At 57.5% G+C, this 19,738-nt stretch overlaps 2 protein-coding genes across 2 annotated transcripts; one reads left to right on the top strand and one right to left on the bottom strand.

The window, feature by feature from the left end:
• Positions 1-1,486: 1,486 nt before the first annotated feature.
• Positions 1,487-15,746, top strand: TSPEAR (thrombospondin type laminin G domain and EAR repeats). The gene is made up of 12 exons (XM_061345253.1): positions 1,487-2,677; positions 5,778-5,998; positions 6,085-6,323; positions 6,448-6,538; positions 7,069-7,225; positions 7,563-7,694; positions 8,321-8,553; positions 11,187-11,373; positions 13,401-13,630; positions 13,902-14,089; positions 14,442-14,543; positions 14,839-15,746. The coding sequence occupies exons 1-12, from the start codon at positions 2,584-2,586 to the stop codon at positions 14,990-14,992; spliced, it is 2,028 nt and encodes a 675-aa protein (XP_061201237.1). The 5' UTR covers positions 1,487-2,583; the 3' UTR covers positions 14,993-15,746.
• An 81-nt stretch (positions 15,747-15,827) lies between these two features.
• LOC133207892 (leucine-rich repeat-containing protein 3-like) lies at positions 15,828-19,536 on the bottom strand. Its single transcript, XM_061345254.1, has 2 exons — positions 19,414-19,536; positions 15,828-17,909 (listed from the first exon to the last, which is right to left on the bottom strand). The coding sequence occupies exon 2, from the start codon at positions 17,905-17,907 to the stop codon at positions 17,044-17,046; it is 864 nt and encodes a 287-aa protein (XP_061201238.1). The 5' UTR covers positions 17,908-17,909; positions 19,414-19,536; the 3' UTR covers positions 15,828-17,043.
• Positions 19,537-19,738: the final 202 nt, after the last annotated feature.

Below are 19,738 nucleotides of genomic sequence, written 5' to 3'. Positions count from 1 at the left end.
TAATAAGGAGTGAGTTACAGTCTTGGAAGAGCAGGAACATCACCCTGTGTGCAGGGTCCTGCCTGTCCCTGGCGTTGATTAGGTGTCCTCCTCACGCTGTCCTCTGCATGGAAGCTCTGTTTGACATGGACTGTCTCCAGATGGGTTTCTCAACCTTTTCTAACCTGGGGATGGCCAAACCTTTTTGGTGGAAATCCAAGGATCATTTTGTTCAGAGCTGCCACATGGTTTTATTTACAACCCATGCAAATTAGGCAAGCATCTCCCTGTTTGTCTCTTTCATTTCACCCTCTTGTGCTTTCTTGTGCACATAGGAATGCGTGCGTGTGCTTAGGAAGTTTTGCTGGCTGTTTCCTACTGCTGTTGTGTCACAGAGCAGGTCCTGGACACCCCTGGACCCAGCAGGCAGGAGCCCCCTGTCCTGACCTCACACCACAGTTTGGTTCCTGGGGCAGGTCCTCCTGGGGAGGGAGAAAAGTGCTGGGCACAGCACAAGGTGCTCCAACATCATCTGCCATGCCAGGGTCCCAGCCCAAGGATGAAGAGTATCCTTGGGGACCATCAATGTCCCTGTCCTCACCAGGAGACCATTAACAGCACATGGCTGAGAAGCAGCCTGAGTCCACAGTGCTGGGTTGAGTACTCTCTGGCATGTCCTTCCATGCCCATCAATGGGGACTTTGATTCCTCCACCTCCTGCCTGGAAGTTCCTGGATCCTCCTGCTTCTAGAGGGGACACCCGCACTTATGTCCCTGGGTCTGAGATGTCTCCACCAGCTGGCTTTTTTGGCCAAGGAAGTGCTTAAAGGCCTTTGGAAAACAGTCTCCCCAGCATTCCCAGCAGGAGTTTTCCTCTCTCCCCAGGAGGAGTCGCATGGGCTGCCCAGACCCTCACAGAGCTATGGCTGGCCTCAGCAGGGGCTGAACCAAAATCCCTGTGTCAGAACCTGAAATCCACATGGCAGAGATAGGATGGGGTCCTGGCAGGAAGGCTGCTCCCAGCCCCGGCGGGTGTCCCCAAGGCCATGGGCAGCAGCAGCACGAGGGGCCAAGCCTGTCAGGGGGATGGGATGGTTTGCACCTCCCGCATCCCTTGCAGCAGCCACATGCAGTTGCCATTTGGGCCCCCTGGGCCCAGGAAGTGTCTGTGCCACTGGACACCATCCCTAGCACAGGAATGAAGATGGTTTGGGAGCCAGTGGTGCCTCACCTCTGCAGCTCTGCAGAGAGGTTAAGTTCTGCTTAAGCTCTACCTAAGCATGATCCTGGGAGAGACCTAATTTGGTGGATGCCCAAAGAGGGATTCTGTGGGAAGTGGGAGCTCCTTGCATCCCTTCTTTGGTGCAGATCATCCCCAACCATGCACACAGCCATCCTCCATGCTTCAGGGGCTGTTTGGGTCCAAGACCGAGGCCCTGACAGTGTTGGGGTGTCTCCAGGGTTCAGTAGCAGTTCCTCTCGGATCTGGGACCCAGGTGCAGGGCACTGCGCTCCACCATGTGCCCACAGCCCATGGGCTGCATCCTCCTGGTCCTGGCACAATAGGTTCTGGGCCCGTGAGGGGTGCGGGCAGCGAGGCACATCCGTGGGTCCAGCTCCGGCTGTTCCTTGCTGACAAAACCTCCGGTTTGCGACACATTCTTTTGGTGTTTCATCCTGGCCATCCGCTTTCTATTCTAGCGCGCGCCTTGCGGGAAGATTTTGGGAACGGGGGGGTGGGAGCCCAATTCAATTGTTCAGGGAATGGAAGTAACTCATTTTGCGGCTGGAGGAGCCCAGCGGAGCTCGCTGTGTGCAGGGAGTTTTTCCACTGCTCTCTCCCGTTTGAACAGCATAACCTCAAGCGTTTCCAAACCGATGCTCTGCGTGCTGCTGCCTCCGTCCTCCTGGCAGGGCCGGGTCTGGTGGGCAGCCTTTGGGTTGGAGTCTTGCATGGGGGCACTGGCATCACCTTCCCAGGACCTTCTGGGGGGGAGAAATATGCACCCTGTGGGATCTGGCTTCTTTTTGGGCAGGGTGAAATGGGCCGAGGGGGGATCTTCTCCCATTTACAGGCTGGGATTGTACTGCTGACAGCCCTTTTAGAGGCAGAAAGGTTCCCAACTTGGTCTCTCCATGCAGGGGTGAATCTCCCACCTACTCCCACATGACCTCAGAAAAATGAATCACCAAAAATGAATGGAAGCGAAGGGAAAAAGGGAAAAATAAATAATAATAATAATTAAAAAATCCCTCCCCAAAGCCGCCTTCCAGAGGGTTGGGCAAAAGATAAAAGCTCTCCAAGGAGCCGGGACTCCTCCTCTCCCACCACCGACTCCTCATTTAAATGTCTGTGCGCAGGCTGCAGCCAGCACTGCCTGGGCTGCCCCCTGCCCGCCACCCCTGCTGTGCCCCGGGGGGCACTGCCCATGCCAGGGCACGGCACAGACCGGGCTTAGCCCCCAGCAGCAGCCCTGCCTGGTGCCGCGGGCAGACTATGCCAGAGCCCCCGGGGGGGGCCGAGCCGCACGGTGCCTGCCCGGCTGTGGAGGAGTGGGTGAGGAGGGGGTCCCGGTGCATGGACCCCCCGAGGCCAGCTCCCCAATGTCGGCTCCGCTGCTGCTCGGGGTCATCCTCCTTCAGTGGGCCGCCGGCGGGGGCTTCATCAGGGGCAGCAGGACATGGCAGCACTGCACAGGTAAGACAGAAGGCCGGCGGGAGGGCTTGTGCTGCGACCGAGGTGTCAAGACAGGCGCTGTCTGCGCTGGGAAGTGCGCCACGTCCCTTCCATGGGCAGGACGCTCCCCACGGAGCCAGGGCAGACCCCAGGTATTGTGCTCTTTTTGCGGGGTTTCCTGCATGGGTGCATGGCTTTGGTGCCAGTGGACCAAGTCTCGGTGTGACAGCATGTCGTGATGCTGCTGCACCTGCCTGCACCCATGGCAGTGGGTAGTGGGGTCACCCCTGTGCGTGCAGCACCCTGCAATGGCAACCAGGGGGCAAACAGCCCTTCCCGGTCCTGTGGAGAGAGCCGTGTGCCCGTCCCTGTGGCACAAGCGTTGTCCCAAGGTCTGCTGGCCCCGGGGACCAATGCGCAGGATGGGGAAGGGCTGGAAGAAGCAGAGCCATCGGGTCCCCCCATAGAGTCCCTCCCTCGCTGTGCTCTGCCAGACACAACCTACGCTCTCCCGGCAGCAAAACCTCCCGGAGCGTTTCTGCCCTGGCAGCTCCAAAGGCATTCATTTCCTGCAGGGAAGTGCCGAGAGCCGCCCAGCCCAAAGCGGGTTCCCGTCCCCTGGCTCTGCCTTCCCGTCCTGGTGCAGGCAGTGGAACTTCAGCCCGGTTTTGGTTGCTTGGTTCCCAGGCTCTGTGTCTGTCCTCGGGGCTCGTCTCGGTTTGGTGGCACCTCTATTTTACACCATCGCAGCCTGGCTGGTGGTGAGAAGGAAAGCTGGGAGAGATCAGGCAGCTCCTGCCCACCGCCTGCTCCCCCAGGCACTCCGGTCTATTGGGGATGTCCCCACTGTCCCTCTCAACTGGAGTGGTCCTGGGGGTGTCAAGGCCCCATAAATCACATTTAACCACCTCCACGTCCCTCCTGTGGTGCCTGGCCCGGGTGCCAGTGTAGCTCCGATGCTGTCAGGCTGTGGGCAGCCATCCTGCAGAGCAGGCAGCTGCTGGGCTTGTGCGCTGCCCGACCTGGGCTGAAACAGCCTGGCTGCACTCCCAGCCATTAGCTGCCAGCTCCACTCCGGTTGTTAGCAGGGACTGGTGTGGGGGCATCTTTGATTGGAGGGATTTGGCTTTGGATTTAGGACATGGCCCCTTCCCAGCCCATAGCTTCCGTCCCCAGCTGAGCTGGCCCCAGCTCATCCCACTGACCCCAGGGCAACTGGAGCTCCTAAACCCTTCAGCAATTCCAAGCCTGAATTCAGCATGAGCTTTTTGTAGAGAGAAAAAAGAGCTGGTTCATTCCAGCAGGTCGAGAGAGGGCATTCTCCAGCTTCAATCCACTCTCATGAGGGCCCCCCTGCAGTCCTGCATCCAGCTCTGGGGCCCCAGCACAAGAGGGACGCGGAGCTGCTCAAGTGAGTCCAGAGGAGGCCACGAAGATGCTCCGAGGGCTGGAGCACCTCTGCTATGGAGACAGGCTGAGAGAGCTGGGCTTGTTCAGCCTGGAGGAGGCTCCAGGGAGACCTTAGAGCAGCTTCCAGTGCCTAAAGGGCAAGAAATTTGAAGATGGACCTTTTACAAGGGCCTGTAGTGACAGGACAAGGGGGAATGGCTTTGGGCTGACAGAGGGGACATTTGCATTAGATATTAGGAATAAATCCTTCCCTGTGAGGGTGCTGAGGCCCTGGCACAGGTTGCCCAGAGAAGCTGTGGCTGCCCCATCCCTGGCAGCATTCAAGGCCAGGCTGGTTGGAGCAACCTGGTCTAGTGGAAGGTGTCCCTGCCCGTGGCAGGGGGTTGGAACTGGATGAGCTTTAAGGTCCCTTCCAGCCCAGACCGGTTTGGGATTCTGTGATTTTCTGAAACAAGTTGTTTCGGTTAAACCTCCCTCACTGAGGCTTTGATTTAGGGGCAGTTTAAAGCATCAGGGATGTGGGCAGGGGGTGCAGATGGGGCAGCATGGGAAGGACCTTGCCGATATCTCTGCTCTGGGCTAGATGGAGCAGCCACAGGAGCAGATTCCTTCTTGCTCTGCCCATCTGGTTCTGGGCTGGCTGGGGCTGCCTGGGGGGGAACGCTTCCCCTCTCTCTCCAGCTGGTTTAGATTCAGACACATGCTGGTCCAGCCTTTCTCACAGCTCCCTCCCTCCTCGCTCTCCTGCTGTGCCCCAGCAGCCGAGATTTATTAGTACAAATAGGAGCTAAAAGCCCGGTCTCACTGGGAATGGGACAGAGTGAGGGAACTTTTAGTCTAGCTGAGTGCTGCTTCATCCTCTGGGCATCATCACTGCTCTGCTCTGCTCTGCTCTGCCCTTCGCTGCAGATGCCACAGTCCTGTCAGGGGAGCATTCAGAATAAAAGGTGTGAGGAGGCTGCCAAAGCAAGGAACTGGGGAGAAGCTCACAGAGTAGGTCCAGCCCTTCCCATGGCTGCTGGCACGGACATTGCCGAGACTTTGGGCTGGCGGTGACCTGGGGATGGCTTTGCAGTGCCAGTGCTTCACCTGGGTGATGCTCTAGGGCTGAGCACGTTGGTTTCTCCTCTGGGGAGAGGTTAATCATTTAATGAGTGGTTTTGGTGCCTGCCAGGGGACTACGTGTGTGGGTGCAATTAGGGCTGGGTTGGGAGAGCCTGGACTGGGGTGGAGCAGGGAGCACCCTGCCCCACCACCCTGGGGACTGGCTTTCCCATGAGCATGCCAGATTCCTGCCTGGTGCACTGGCTCTGGTGCAGTTGCTGGTGCCAGGGGATCCTTAGGAGCTGGTGGCAGCCTGGGGGCCGCCTGGCCAGCAGGTCCTGGGGTCAGCATCCAGAGCTGCATCAGTGGGGTGCTTTGTGCAGGTGAGCCTGCACACGGTGTTCCTGCTGTGGGAATAGAGGTGTCAGCTTTGCTGCCTGGAGGACAAACCTTCCCTGTGTGCCTGAAGCAGGGGCTCGGCACAGACCCCAGGCAGGGGACAGCAGGCTACTGGGGCATGCCAGCTCCCCCTGCTGCTGTGGAGCACTGGGGATGTGCTGGCTGCCTTGAGCAGAGCACCGCACTGCGAGGTGGGGGCCCCATCCGGCAGAGGGTCCAGGGGGATGGCTGCCACTGTCGTGATGCGCTCTGCTGTCTCTTGGCACAGACCTGCGCCCGCTGGACATCCTCTCAGAGGTGGTGCCCGCCGGCGGGCTGGCCCATGGCTTGAGGGTGTTTCAAGTGCAGGGGGTGCGCGGTTTCCAGCTGGCTGCCTCGCGGCCCCGAGCCCTGTGCTTCCCGGCCTCCCGGCTCTTCATCCACTGCGACCGCTTCCCCGAGGAGTTCTCCATCATCGTCACGCTGAGGGTCCTCAGTGTCCCTGCCAAGGTAAGTGACCACCAGCCGGGCACGGGGCGGGCACAGCCCAGCCCTGCAGCTTTGCCCGTGGACACTGAGTCCGTGCCCTCCCGCAGAGGAACGAGTACGTCTTCACGCTGATGGCGGAGGAGAGCCCCAGCGTGCTGGTGGGGCTGCGTTATGCCCCCGACAAGCTCCACTTCCTCTTCTGGAGCCAGGAGCGCGCCGGCGGCTGGCAGACCCGCGTCACCTTCCCCAACGTCTCCCTCTCCGACAGCCAGTGGCACACGCTCGTCCTGGCTGTCTCCGGCCAGTCCTTCTCCCTGACGGTGGACTGCAGCGGCCCCAAGGATGTGTAGGTTGGGGCAGTAGCGAGGGGCTCAGGAGGGCTGACAGGGCACCGTGCCTCCAGCAGCATCTCCTCCAGCCACCAACACATGCTGTTGAGCTGTCCCTGCCTCTTCTCTGCCCGCCTGCAGGTTAGTGGAGACACCGTTTCCAGCATCCCTGTCAGTGAAAAGAGCCAACTTCTACCTGGGCAACAGGAGGAGGAGGAAAGGCGTGTTCACGGTAGGTGCTCCATAGTGCAGGGCTGCCCAGGGGTGTTGATGCCTGGCCATGGGGTGAGCTGCAGCCCCCTGTAGCCCTCTACACTGCAGAGGTGGCCATGGGTTCTGCTGCCAGGCTCAGCCCCATCCTGCAGTGCTGGCAGTTGGTACTTCGTGGGTCAGATGTGGCTTTAGATGGGGACACTGGCAGTGGTGTGGTGACAGAAAAGCAGCTGATGGCACAGTCTTACTGATATAAAAGGGCAGTGCCTGGTATTGTTAGTGAAAAGTGGAGGCAGTGAAAGCTGCTGCAGCTAATGAGCCAGTGCTCCCCTTGCACCAGCTGTTCCATTGCCGAGGATGAGGTCTTGGCAGGCTGGGCATGTAGTGAGCATCTGGTAAATGTGCATGAATCCACAGAGACTTCCACAACCTGGGAGGGAGAGCAACGAGCAATAGCTGGGAGGGAAATCCAGGGCATGAATCACCTGCAGTTTCCATTTCTTGGTCCTGCTGGACTTGCTCTTCATCCTGCTGCTCCTGCTTTCCCAGGGCTTGCTGCGACAGCTTGTCCTGCTGCCAGGAGCCGATGCCACCCCTCGGATATGCACCCCCATGAACTTTAAAGTAGTGACGCTCTCTGTCCCCAGTGTTCTCCAGGATCATCCTGCAAAGCCAGCGAGCAACGAGGTGCTAAAATACCCCTACGGTCAGTAAATCCTTTTGCCTTTGTGGAGGAAGGATCTTTGCATGGGGCTGGGCATGGAGCAGGAGCAGAGGGTGAGAGGGTATCCCCAGCACCCTCTGTTTTCTGTGCGTGTGTGATGGGATCCCTGTCTAAAATCCCCCTGAATGCCTATCCAGGTCCCTTGGCAGTGCTGGGCTTATGCTGGTAGCCAGACGGGATGCTATTTCCCCTATTCTGGGTGCCTGTCACTAGGATGGGATAAGGACATGCAACCCTCTCTGTGTGCACAGGGACAGGCCTCCTTGCTGCTCCATCATGTGCACTAAGAGGCACCTGCCTTGCTCCTCTCCATGCCCAGAGACCGACACGAAGGTGACGCTGGGGTCCCGTCCGCCCTGCACCATGCAGGAGAAGGCACAGTTCTGGTTCAACGCCTCCCGGAGAGGGCTGTACCTCTGCAATGGCAGCGCCTGGATTTCCATGCTGGAAGGTACTGGTGTGCAGTGAGCTCTCAGGGATGGAGGGAGGCTCTTGCAGCAAAGGAGGGATGGAAATTTGCCCTTAACAACACTTTGGGGTGGTAACTGAGTCAGGTAAAAGCAGAATGAGGGAGCTGGAGTGTCCTGCTCTCCCCTGCTTGGCTGGGCTTTGCTCTTGGTACTCACATCCACACTCTCAGTTTAGCTCTGGATTCAAGGGCTGCTGCTGGTGGGTATGGGTTAACAGAGCTGGTCTCAGCAGCCCAGGCCCTTTTACCGTAGGTCTCTTCCTCTCCTCCTCATTCTCTTTAGGATAAATGTATAAACCCACTTGGTAAGAAGCAATAAATATCCATGGCGTGTTTTAATTCTGCAGTCCCAGAGGAGAGTTCCCAGAATAGAACAGGCAGGGGTGGATGGGGCTGGATGTACTGCCCAGTGAGATGGAGTCAGGCTTTTCAACACCCCCTTGGGTTTTGGCCTGTCAGCACCAGCAACATCAGGACCTTCATTTGCCTCCCATAGAGCTCCACAGAGCAGCAAGCACCACCAAGGCAGCTCTGCTATGCAATGTGGGGCACATCTCCAGGCAAGGTTATCTGGTTTTAACCTCACCCCTCTTTTTGTGGTCTCCCAGTCAAGCAGAGGCTGGACTATGTGGAGGAATACCAGAACCTGGTGACCAACTCCGAGACGATGGGTGTTGAGGTCTTCACCATCCCCAAAGTGGGACTGTTTGCAGCCATGGCCAACCGGTACACCCCACCAGGGTCAGCCATCTACAAGTGGACTGATGGGAAGTTTGTGCCCTACCAGAACATCCCCACCTACCAAGCGCAGTCCTGGAAGTATTTCACCATAGGAAAGAAGGTAAGTCAGCTTGGAAGGTTGATTCAGTGCCTTCGTGTTTCAGTGTATTAAACTGCAACTGCCCAACCCTGCCTTCTCCTCTGAAGCCCTGAGTCTTAGGAATGGTTTAGGGGGTGAATCTTTCTGTCTTCTGTCGTTGATGGGGTCATGTTGATACACGTATGCAGCCAGTGAGGGTCTGTCCTAGGGACTGCTGCCGATCTGTGGGCCGCCCTCTGTGTTTTACTGCTTTTGCTGAGACACAGCTACATCCACCTAGGCCATTTTCAGCACATGGTTCTGGCAGCTTGGGTAATCGCATGTCTGGAGTACTCAGACCTCCTCCCTCGGGATCTCCATGGTGTATGCAAGGTCAGACTGCCGAGCCAGCTGTTGGAGCTGGATCCTCTCCCTGTGCTGGGTTTCATGTCTAGCAGCTCCTACCTGTTCTGCCTTTGTGAGTGCCAGTGTGAAGATGCGCAGAGCTGTGGTACAGCCTGGTCTCTGTGTGCTCACAGTGCAGCCTCCATCCTGGCACAAAGGCTGACCCTCCTTGGAAGTGGGTTTTGCTGCAGTCCCGTCTGTCACCACGAAGTGAAGCAGGGCTACCCCAGGCAGTGGCTGTGGCATTGCTGTAGGAGACACACAGCTCCTGACACTGGAGAGCAGACAGCAGAGCCCTCCCTGAGCACTGATTGTAGCGGGTGTTCTGTCAGGTACTGTCATAAGGTACTCTCAGGTCTCAGAGATCTGCCTGTGGTCTTAGAGAGCCATCAGAGCCCGTAGCTCCCTCCTAGCACCCACCAAGTCCAACCTTTTAAACTCACTTGCTTTTAAATCATGAGGACTTTGGGGCCATCTCTCCTCCCCTGGGCTATGTGATGCCTGCACAGTATCTGCCTGCTTCCTCTCCCTGGGGAGCTACTTAGCACTTTTCGAGCATCCACGGGCAAGCCAAAGAAACATCTGCTGAGAGCCAGCTCTGAGCAGAGCTCCCAGCAGAGTTGGGATCATTCCCTCTCCAGCATGACCTGTTCTGGCTTTGTTACCAGAGGCCATGGAGGGTGGCTGCAGCGCTCCCCATTGAGAGCTACATGACGCAGGGCACAGAGGGATGGGCACAAGTTCTGCCTCCAGGCTTGGTGGCACCAGCACCCCCCTTGTTTGGATACAAATGGGCCATGATACCTCCCTGATGGTGGAATCCTGCAAAGAATCTTGTCAAGCCCTGACAATCCAGATGTGTTGCAAAGCTGGCTTTGAGCTGAGAGCATGCTGCCATCACCAGTGCTGTGCCTGCTCTGCAAAGCTCCAGCTGCACTCACATGGGCAGGAGAGAGGAGCATCATCAGCTGAGTTTATTGGCTGATGGAAACCACCTTGAGACTCCCAATGTTAGTCTTCACCCACAACACCCCTTGCAGTCACAGCTGCAGGTGCAGAGAAGACCACCAAGCGGAAGGGACCCATCTCCCCGTGGTTCCTACACAGTGAAGCAGCTGTATTGGTGCTCACCAAGGCTGATGTGCTCTGCGTTTGCCTTCAGGACTTCACTGGGAAAAGCTTACTCAGACTTCCTAGGTGGGAAGGCCTCTGTTCTGCACAGCTGGGGGCAGGTTTCTGGCTCGGGCTAGCCTTGGAGCTCCAGAAGGTCTGGGGACACAGTCAGGTTCCCTTGTGTGCAGCTGCCTGTGCTGGGCACATTTCTGCATGGAGGTGGTGACCAGATAGGTGTTGTACCAGCAGTGGTACAGAGCTCTGCAGTTAGCATAGGTTCCTCAGCACACTGCGGGGGGATAGCACCTCTGTATGTGTCAGAGGTGCTCATTATTGCACCAGGACCTGCTGGTGCTCTGCCAGGATGGGGTCAAGAGCCCCAGAGGGCAGTGTCAGGGTCTCCTGGTGGCTCCTGCCCATGGAGGCCAAGGGACCACAGGCTCCTGAGTTGCAGGATTGCACCCAAACATTTCTATTCCCTCTGAAATTGTGTTTCTGGAGATGCCCTGAAGGGACCCCCTGGACTGGGGCTTGCAAGGACATCTCCCCAGCACTGCAGATGCACCTTCCCTGGAGGGTCATGTAAACCCAGTCACAGACCTGCACTCAGTGTGCAAGGTCTCTGTCCTTCTGGGTGGCTGAGCCTCAGCTGGACAAAACCCCAGGCTGGTGCTGGCAGGGTCCTGCACTGGGCAAGATTCAGGACCCTCCCCGCTGTTTTCAGCTTGTGGGCTGTGGTCCAAACTGGGGCATAACCTGTGCCACTCCATACAAAATGCGCTGGAGTGGCAAAGCCAGCACTCCCATGAGCTCGGATGCACTCCCTGCACTGTGCAAGGCCCTCTCTGCTGATGCATGCTTGTCCCCAGGGCTCACAGAGGGGGGGTTCTTGGTCTGGAGAATGTTTTGTGTCGGGAATTGATCTCATCCTTATTGTTATCACCCCACAGGTCACTGGGTCCCTGTCCCCTGTTTGGGTGCACTGAGGGCTGCTCGGAGACACCTACCAGCCGTATTGCCCCTCAGCAGCCACCTCGGTCCCTGACCACACATCCCATGGGCACCTGCCCTCACCCATTCCGTCTTCACCCTGCCCTTCTTTGTCTACACTCCTTTGAGAGGAGAAAACCAAGATGTCCTGGCTTGTTATTTTTCAGATCTTCCTAGCAGTGGCTAATTTTGAGCAGAATGACAGGGGTCAGGAGCTCTCTGTAATATACAAGTGGAGCCGCAGGAAAGAGAAATTCATCCCGTACCAGAGGATCACCACGCACAGCGCTAGGGACTGGGAGGCATTTGTCATTGAGGGAGAGGCTTTCCTCGCAGTGGTCAACCACAGAGAAGGTACCCAGACCTTATATTCCCTATGGGCTCAACTCAGCTGGGGCAGGCAGCCCTTGGGGACCGCAGCTCCCCGCTGCAGGCACCCTGCTCAAGAGCATCCTCCTGTTGCTGTGGAAACACTGCAGCTCCCTGAGCATCCTCTGCCAGAGTGCAGGGCTAAGCCTGGGAGTCAGTGCATGCAGCTCAGTGCCATGTCCCTCAGGACCCTTGCAGACCCTCTCCTTTTAGGAAAGAAAAGCACTTGGGGAAGGATGATGTGGTCCCCCCTGGGTTTCTGATAGGACAGGAGTGGGGACCTCATCTTTGCTGAATCTCTCTGCTTCTTTTCCTTTTTTTCCCCAATGATACATGACATGGTGGGGTGGTGAAAGCAGCTGCATGGGTTTGCAGGGGCTGAGCCTTTTGATAGGCCTTGTGGACATACAAGAAACCAAGGGAAGCCAAGTGAGAGCCTGCTGATGTTCCCCCCTCCCTGGACACCCTGCAGACAAGATCCAGCCTTTTTCCCCTCCCAGGCCATGAACTGTTCTGGGGTAGGGCATGCACCCCACAGCACAGGGGATGAATGGGTCAATACCACAACCCTGGCTCTCCAGGGTGGTTCAGGTCCCGGGCCAGTGGGCTCCTTCCCTACCACCAGGAGTGGCTCCTGGGACACCAGCTCCTCTGGCACTGGGCTCATAAGCTGTTGGCAGGTTGCTTGGACATAGGCTGTCTGTAAGCTGGGCTAGAAACAACCCATGACATTTGTCAGACCCCGCACGAGTCTTAAGTGCATAAAGGAGTACATCATAGTTCTTTATGGAAGAAATTTGTAACAGGTAGACATAGCATTAGAAGCAGAAACAGATTATAACCACTACAGGACCTAAGTTAGACCAGTTCTGCATTTCTACATGTTAGACAGGTTCTGAGCAGCCTGGTCTAGTGGAAGGTGTCCCTGCCCGTGGCAGGGGGTGGGAACTGGATGAGCTCTAAGGTCTCTTCCAACCCAAGCCATTCTGTGATTCTATTATTCCATGACTTACTCCTGTGCCAGTGGCAGAAGGAAAGTCCGTTTGGCAGCCATACACATCAGGTAGGGGCTAAGACCATCATGGTCAAGCCAAACTGGGGCTTGACCCAGTGGAGGGTCAGTCCCTGAGGAGCTGCCAGTTATCCATGTGGCCATTTCCCACATACCCCATTCTTTCTGCAGCCCTTCTTGCCAAAACCTCTTCTGTTTCAATGCAGGTTGCCTGTAAACCCATTAACAGGGTACAGCAGTGCTTAGTGAGTGTGGGCTGAAAGGGGCTGGTGGTACCCTCCTCCTGTCCCAGTGAAACCAGCTCTTTATTGGAAAAATGTCTCTGGCTGGAGGGGGTGTGCCAGGCTGAAGGTGCAGGAAGGGTTTTAGTTTTAAAGCCAGCTGAGTCCCACAGAGAGACAAGGTCAAGATCCTTGAGCAGAGCCCGGGAGCTGGATGGAGAACAGGCTTTAGTGCTTGTGGGTTCAGCCCAAGTGCTCAGCACCGGGCAGGTTGCAAACTGTGGCACCCACTCCCTCTTCCTGGAGTTTGTGCCTTCATCAGGGATCCACACATGGATGTCTCTGGCCATCTCCAGGGCTCAGGAGCTGAGCACGGGGACTTAGCAAAGAAGTGCTGAAGAAACGTCAGTGCAGCACCATTCCAGCTGTGGGCCTCTCCCAGATGTGCGAGCTCATGTGTGAAGGATGACAGCAACCAATGATTTCAGTAGCTTTAGGGACTCATCTGTGACTGGCCCCACTACACATGGGACAGCCAGCAGAGCTTGGCCATCCCAGCATGCTAGCACAGGGCCTCTGTGCGGGGAGGTAGCAGGGACAGAGGCTTTAAGTAGGGATGGAGGCTCTGGAGTCTCTTTGGCTAGTTCTTGAGGAGCAAGCAGCCTTGAAACCTGCTGGCAAATATTTCTGTAGCTGAACCGGTTTCTGGGTCTTTTTCCGTATGCAAACCACATATTCCTTTCTCTCATGGTACCCATCCGTCTGTCTGTCTGCCCCAGGGAATAACCACAACATAGACAGTGTAATATACAGGTGGAACCCCAGGACAGGGTTGTTTGAAACCAACCAGACCATCCCTACTTCTGGAGCCTATGACTGGGAATTTTTCACCATTGGGCCGTATTCCTTCCTGGCTGTGGCTAACACATTCAATGGCACATCCACTAAGATCTACTCGCACATCTACGTCTGGCTCAGTGGCTCCTTCCAGCTCTTCCAGTCTATCCTGGTAAGGCTTGGCCCCTGATCAAACACTATTCCTCAGTCCCTCTTTGTGTTTGGACTAGCCAGGGGATAATTACAAAGACAGCTGCCCTTCAGACTTCTGGAAAGGCAGCGGTACTTTCCTACTGATTCTCCCTTAAGGGTTGACAGACCAAGGATTATATTTTCCCTTTAGGGGTGGGTAACTTCCTTCAGCAGAGCTCTCACACCTTGCAGCATCCTTGGCTTTCAAAGGCTTGTCCAAATCCATCTTCTCATGTGTCTTCCTTCCGCAGACTTTTGGTGCTGCTGACTGGGAGGTGTTTCGTATCGGGGACAGAGTCTTCTTGGCTGTTGCAAACAGCCACAGCTATGACAGCGGGATGCCAGCACCCTCCAACTTCTATGCCATCAACTCCTCCATCTATGAGCTGAACGTCACTGCCCAGATGTTTGTCAAGTTCCAGGACCTCCTCACCTACAGGTACCTGTGCAAAGAGTCAGGGTGCTCCTCAGTCACATCCTTCCCCTGAGCAGCCTGGACGCCTCCTGGAGGATTCGTGCTTGGATGTTGCCAGGGACTAAGACTGGTGGGAAGAGCAATGGGTGACGGGTCCTTGGCACAAAATCCCAGTGGGAAGTGAGAGAAGGCCCTGAGTTTGGGAACAAGGGTGGATTTCCTTTCAGCAACAGCTTGGGAAGGGCAGAGTTTTCTGTGTACCACCAGAGTGGCGGAGGTTGGTGTGGGGTGGGCTCAGCTCTGCTACACACAGTCCCTTCCTCAGCTGGCCATGGAGCGGCCGCCTCACCTGCCCCTCTGCTTGCTTCATCCCCAGTGCCCTGGACTGGGAGTTCTTCTCGGTGGGAGACGACTCTTTTCTGGTGGTAGCAAACTCCTTTGATGGCTTCACCTTCTCCGTTAACAGTATTATATACAGGTACTGAGGGCAGGGATGGGTGGTTGGGTGGTTGTTCCCAGCAGGAACAGACCTGCCGGGAGCCCAGCACAGGGGCAACCTCTGCAGATGCTGGTGCGTCTGCCAAAGGTGGGCAGGTAGGACTGCTGCCTGATTCTGGGGAGGTTTCTGGGCAGGAATGGGAAATCCCAGTGAAGGACATCCCACCCTGGACCACAGCAGGGAGGTGGGAGATGCCAACCCCATGGCTCAGCATTCCTGCCCCCTTTCAGGTGCCCAGCTTGTCCCCCAAGTGCTAACTGCCCTCCCTGTGCAGGTGGCAAGGCTATGAAGGCTTCGTAGCAGCTCACCACCTCCCCACTGTCGGCTGTAGAGACTGGGAGGCGTTTCACACCGCTGAGGGCTCCTACCTCCTCTACACCAGTGCCAAGGAGCCACTTTCCAAGGTGCTCAAGCTGAAAACCACCTGAGGTGGCCAAGATATGCTCAGCTCATTGCCAGGATCGGGGCGAGCTGTGCATCAAGGTGAAGATGGACCGCAGAGCCCTGGAACAGCATGGGATCAGCCCTGCGGCTGGCTGGTTGTGTGCTCCACAGGACGCGAAGGAGGAGGATGGGAGCTCCAGGGCTCCCTACAGCCTTGTCCAGGGCTGGCAAAGTGGCTGTGACCCTGCTTTGGTGCTGTTTGTCCTGGGCAAGCTTTCCTGCCATGCTCCAGAGCTGCATCCTACACAGGGGTCCTGGTGCCCAGGTGCTTCCTGGGGTTCACTGGGACCCAGCGCTTGGCACACTCCATCCAGGAGGGACCCAAGTGCCACTGGTTGTGGCCAGAGCTCGCAGGGAAGAGGCTGAGCAGAATGCTGTGCTGCCCACCTGTGTGCTGAGCACTGAGCAGACCCCTGTGCTGCCAGGGTGGGTGCATGGCGAGGGGAGGAAATGGCACGTGAGAAATGAGGGGAAAACGGTGGCTTTGGGCTTGGCTGTGGCTGCCCAACGCCTGGGGCTGCGATGCTGCTGAGGACCCATCCGGTTTGACACTGCACCTCTTTGTGTGAGGTGAGTGACTCCTGAGCAAACCTGCTGTGCGCTGGGGCAAGCCCAGCGATCGTGGGCATGGGGAAGTCCCAAAACTGCTCCAGGTGAAATCATGGCCTCTTTTTGTTTCCCCAGCTTTTCTGGGGGACTCTTCTGCTTAACCAGAGCTCTAATAAATTCTGTACACCAGCCTTCATCCCACAGGCAAGCTGCAGGTGTCTGAGCTGCTCTGCAGAGGCTTCCCTCCATCCGACCAGCCACCCCTGAGCAAGACGGGCCATGCCCATGGCCCATGAAGACGAGGTGGTCCTGAGCACAGTAGCATGCTGGGGTGCGGGTGCCCCTCTGCTTCTCAGCTCTGCCTTTCCCGACTGGCTCGGAGCATTGATCAGCCTTCCCTGGCCCTGATGGAAGAAGGTTCCAGCCCCCCAAGAGAGGGCTGGGTAGGGGATGGCCTGAGCTGCCCTGGGGTGCAAGCTTGGGAGAGCCGCCACAGGCAGACCCTGCAGAGCTCCCCATTTCCCCAGCTCAGCTGTGGCTGCAGTTGGCTCTGATGGGAAGGTCCATTTCTTGCTTGTAGAACAAGGCAGAACTTGATCTGCTTCCGCTGCCCTGAGCCGTGAGCAGTGTCTGTGTCTCTAATGTGGCCCTGAGCAAGGATGAGATAAGGCAAGATGCACCAGGCGAGATGCAGAGGCAGCATATGGCCAGCTGGCTCCTGCTCAAAGCAGACTGGGGTGAGGATGGAAGGGATGTAACTTAATGGCAGTCACACTGGTACATTGGATTTAGGCTGGTCTGATTTGGGACAGATTGAATTAAGACAAGTGCAAACCCCTCAATCACCACCACCCTTCCTGGATGCCCAGCTCCCAGTGCAGTGCAAACCCCGAGGCTTTTCCTACATGTAGCATTTTATTGAGAAATCAAAGGTTTGGGACATCACCCTCAGGTTGCTGCTGGCAGGCAGAGGCTGCTGCGATGCTGTATGGTGACTGGGCCTGATGTCATGCTCTCTGCAAGGCTGGTCCCTCACTGGAGCCAGGACAGGGTGATCCCGCTGCACAAAGCCACCCTCCCTCTGCATCCCAGGCTCCAGGGTCTTTCTGGAGGTCAACAAGAGCCCCTACCTTCATCTGTCTCTCCCAGGGTCTTGTTCTCTCCAAACCACATGCACCACAAGCACGTGGCTGGGACTGCTGTCCCTGTGAGCCCAGCCCTGGCAGGGGATAAGGGGTCTGTGTGTAAGAGAGTCTTCCCCAGGAGCCTCGGCTCCATCGACAGGTCTGCATGGTGTGTCCCCAACATCCCTCCCCATGCCATTTGCTCACACTCAGTCCACTGTCACTGGGAGAGGCAAAGCCAGTGGCACTCATCTGCAGGACTGGAGCAAACACTGCAAAATCCCATCAAGAAGCTTTGAAGACCACCAGGTTGCCACTGGTTCTCTGCAAAGAAGCTGGGAAAGGGATGCCCCAGTCCTGCACTACAGGGCAGTGGTGGTGGTCTCGGCATGGCCCTGGGTGCTTGGCAGTGACTTCAGGTAGTCCACGTGCTTGCAGGTGTCCTCTCGGTTGTGCCGGACATAGCAGATCACGTAGACAATGACCATGGCGAACCAGCCAAACATGGTGATGAACATGGCCACATCCGTGGTCCTCTGGCGCACGCTGCAGAAGTTGACGCCAGCATCCAGGACCTGGAGCAGCGGCTTGCCCACGTACTCCTCTCGTGGGGCCGTGTGGCAGGTGATGTCCTGGACAGAGTCGGGGTCCAGCCGTGCTTCCCACAGCACCTCCTGCAAGGCACACTCACAGTGCCAGGGGTTGTTGGCCAGCCGGAGCTTGGCATTGAGAGCGAGCAAGGCCTCCTTGGGGATGCTGCGGATGCGGTTGCTGGAGAGGTCGAGGGTACGCAGCCCGGCAGCTACCCCTTTGAAAGCCGCCCTGTCGATCTTCTCAATGGCATTCCTGGAGAGGTCGAGTTCCTCCAGGTGGGAGAGGTGCCTGAAGGCATTGCTGGGGATCCTGGTGATGCTGTTGGCATCCAGCTTGAGGAACACTGCGTCTTTGGGGATGTCCTTTGGGATCTCCTCCAAGTGCCGGGAGCTGCAGAGGACGGCCTTCGCCCCTGCCCGCTCTGTGCATTGGCAGCTTGGGGGGCAGGAGCTGCCCCAAGGGACACACAGCAGCAGGTAAAAGCAAGCCTGGGCCACGCTGGCTGCTGGTGTAGTCGTGAGGGTCATCTTGCATCCAGCCAGCTCGGCATGGCTGCTGGCCATTCCCCGGCGGCTGCAGCAGCTCCTGGGCAGCAAGGCGGCTCCGCTGTGCTCCTGCAAAGCCTCTCCCATTGCTGGAGGGAAGCAGAGGGTGGAGGGGATATGACACGGCATTATTTCCTGGAATGCCACTTACGGCTCATGTGTAACGCGCCCTGGCAAAGTGGTGAGAGGCTGGGCTCAGGAGCCCGGAAAACAAGGGTGGAATCATACCCTCTACCATCTTTTCCAGGATATCTTAATTTAGCTTAAGACATAGAGCTGCACAGATTAAAAAGCCCTCCCCTCTTGCCCCATTTCAGCAGAGGCCACCCAGGCAGGCAGTGGGTGCTGCAGGATGTGGGTGTCGAGGTGGGCATGGCCTAGGTACCTGTGCCCCAGCCTACTGCCAGTTTCTATGTGGGATGCAGTGATTTTGCTGCTGGAGAACAGCAGCAGTAAATTCCTACCTCTCCAACCCTGAATGTAAAAAAAAAAGAGATGAGTCAGATTCCCTGTGTTATCAGACCGGCTTAATCACCACCAGGGTTTAAATAACAAGATGTGGAATTCTTCTGCTTTCCCCATCTGGTCCATGAGCTGCTTCAAGCCACGTTTCCAAGGGTTTTGCTGAAGCAGGGGGTTGGAAGTGGTTTTGGTTTTTAAAGTAAACAAAGAGTATGGTTTAACAGCCTTATTTAGGAAGCTGGAGCTTAAGAGAGGGACCACTGACTATCACAATAAAGGGGGTGATCTGGGAGCCCCATGGCCACCGTAGGCCTGTTGGGAATGAGACAGGGAGGTGAAGCACATGGGCTTCCTTTCCTCTGCCCTTATGTGCTACTTGCACCTCTCCTGCTGCCTCGGCCAGGCTGGGGGGAAGAGAGCCCCACGGAAGAGAAAGTTGGGAGAGGGGCAGGGTGGGACCCTTGCCAGCTCAGGGATCCTTTCACCAGGAATGAGATTGTCCATGGTGATTCATCAGGAAACTAACTGGGCACCAAGTTATTATACCCCTATCCCCCTAGTACCAGCATCCTTCTTATACAGGCATCCCCCTGGTAACAGCATCCTCCTGATTAATGGCATTCTCCTGCTAAGAGCATGCTTCAAGCACCAGTATCCCTCAGGTATGAGCACCCTCAGGGGATGCTCAAACCTGAGGGACACTGGCAGCAAACCTGCCTATGTACCTGCCCAGGGGGGTGGGACCGTGCAATGGACTCTTCCAGGGGAGATTAAGTCACACTGCCTGGGAGTCCCTCTGGCTCTACAAACGATACCGGGGTCTGCCAGCCCCATCTCTTGGAGGGGGAAGCAGGGATGCACTTTACCATCCCGGTTCCCAGCGCTTGCCAGAGCCTGCTCCCGTCCCTGGAAGGGCTCCGAGGAACCGCAGCCGCCCAGCCCGACCCCAACCTGTGCAGGGCGATGCCCACCCCCGACCCGCGCTCATGCCCTGCCCGGGGGCTCGCAGCCGGACCTACCCGAGCGAGGGGCTTGTGAAGCCGGGGTCCCGCCGCGCTCCGCACAGCAGAACCGACCCCGCCGCCCCTCCGCTCCGCTCCGCTCCGCCCCGGCTGTCCCGGGGTCCCTTACCGGCTCGGCCGGGGCAGCTCCGCTCCGCTCCGGTGCGGCTGCGGCTGCGGTGCACGGCGGCTCGGCCGCGGCCCCGGCCCCAGCACCGGCCCCAGCACCGGCCCCACCTGTTGCTGCGGCTGCTCCCGCTCCCGCCGGGGCCGCGGGACGGAAGGGGGCCGGCGCGGTGGCACCGGAGGCGCAGGGGCGGCGCGGGGGGAGGACCGGGGCGGTGCGGGGAAACGGGAGGAGCGGGAGGGGGCGGAGGGGCGGTGGGGACCCCGGCAGCACTGCCGCGGTGGGCGCACGGAGGGAGCCGTTTGGTGCCGTGGGTGAGTGCTGCTCG

This window comes from Neopsephotus bourkii, unplaced genomic scaffold, assembly GCF_033783945.1.
Source record: "Neopsephotus bourkii isolate Nb327-2 ecotype Australia unplaced genomic scaffold, CSIRO-AGI_Nbou_v1 NB_234, whole genome shotgun sequence".
NCBI classification, from domain to species: domain Eukaryota; kingdom Metazoa; phylum Chordata; class Aves; order Psittaciformes; family Psittacidae; genus Neopsephotus; species Neopsephotus bourkii.
This window is presented reverse-complemented; position numbering and strand designations above follow the sequence as displayed.

Excerpts from the sequence above, each read along its gene's own strand:
- TSPEAR (XM_061345253.1), top strand. The coding sequence starts at position 2,584 with ATGTCGGCTCCGCTGCTGCTCGGGGTCATCCTCCTTCAGTGGGCCGCC. Across the intron at positions 5,999-6,084 it reads TCCTCAGTGTCCCTGCCAAG|AGGAACGAGTACGTCTTCAC; the intron begins GTAAGTGACCAC and ends GCCCTCCCGCAG. Across the intron at positions 7,695-8,320 it reads CTGGATTTCCATGCTGGAAG|TCAAGCAGAGGCTGGACTAT; the intron begins GTACTGGTGTGC and ends GTGGTCTCCCAG.
- LOC133207892 (XM_061345254.1), bottom strand. The coding sequence starts at position 17,907 with ATGGGAGAGGCTTTGCAGGAGCACAGCGGAGCCGCCTTGCTGCCCAGG.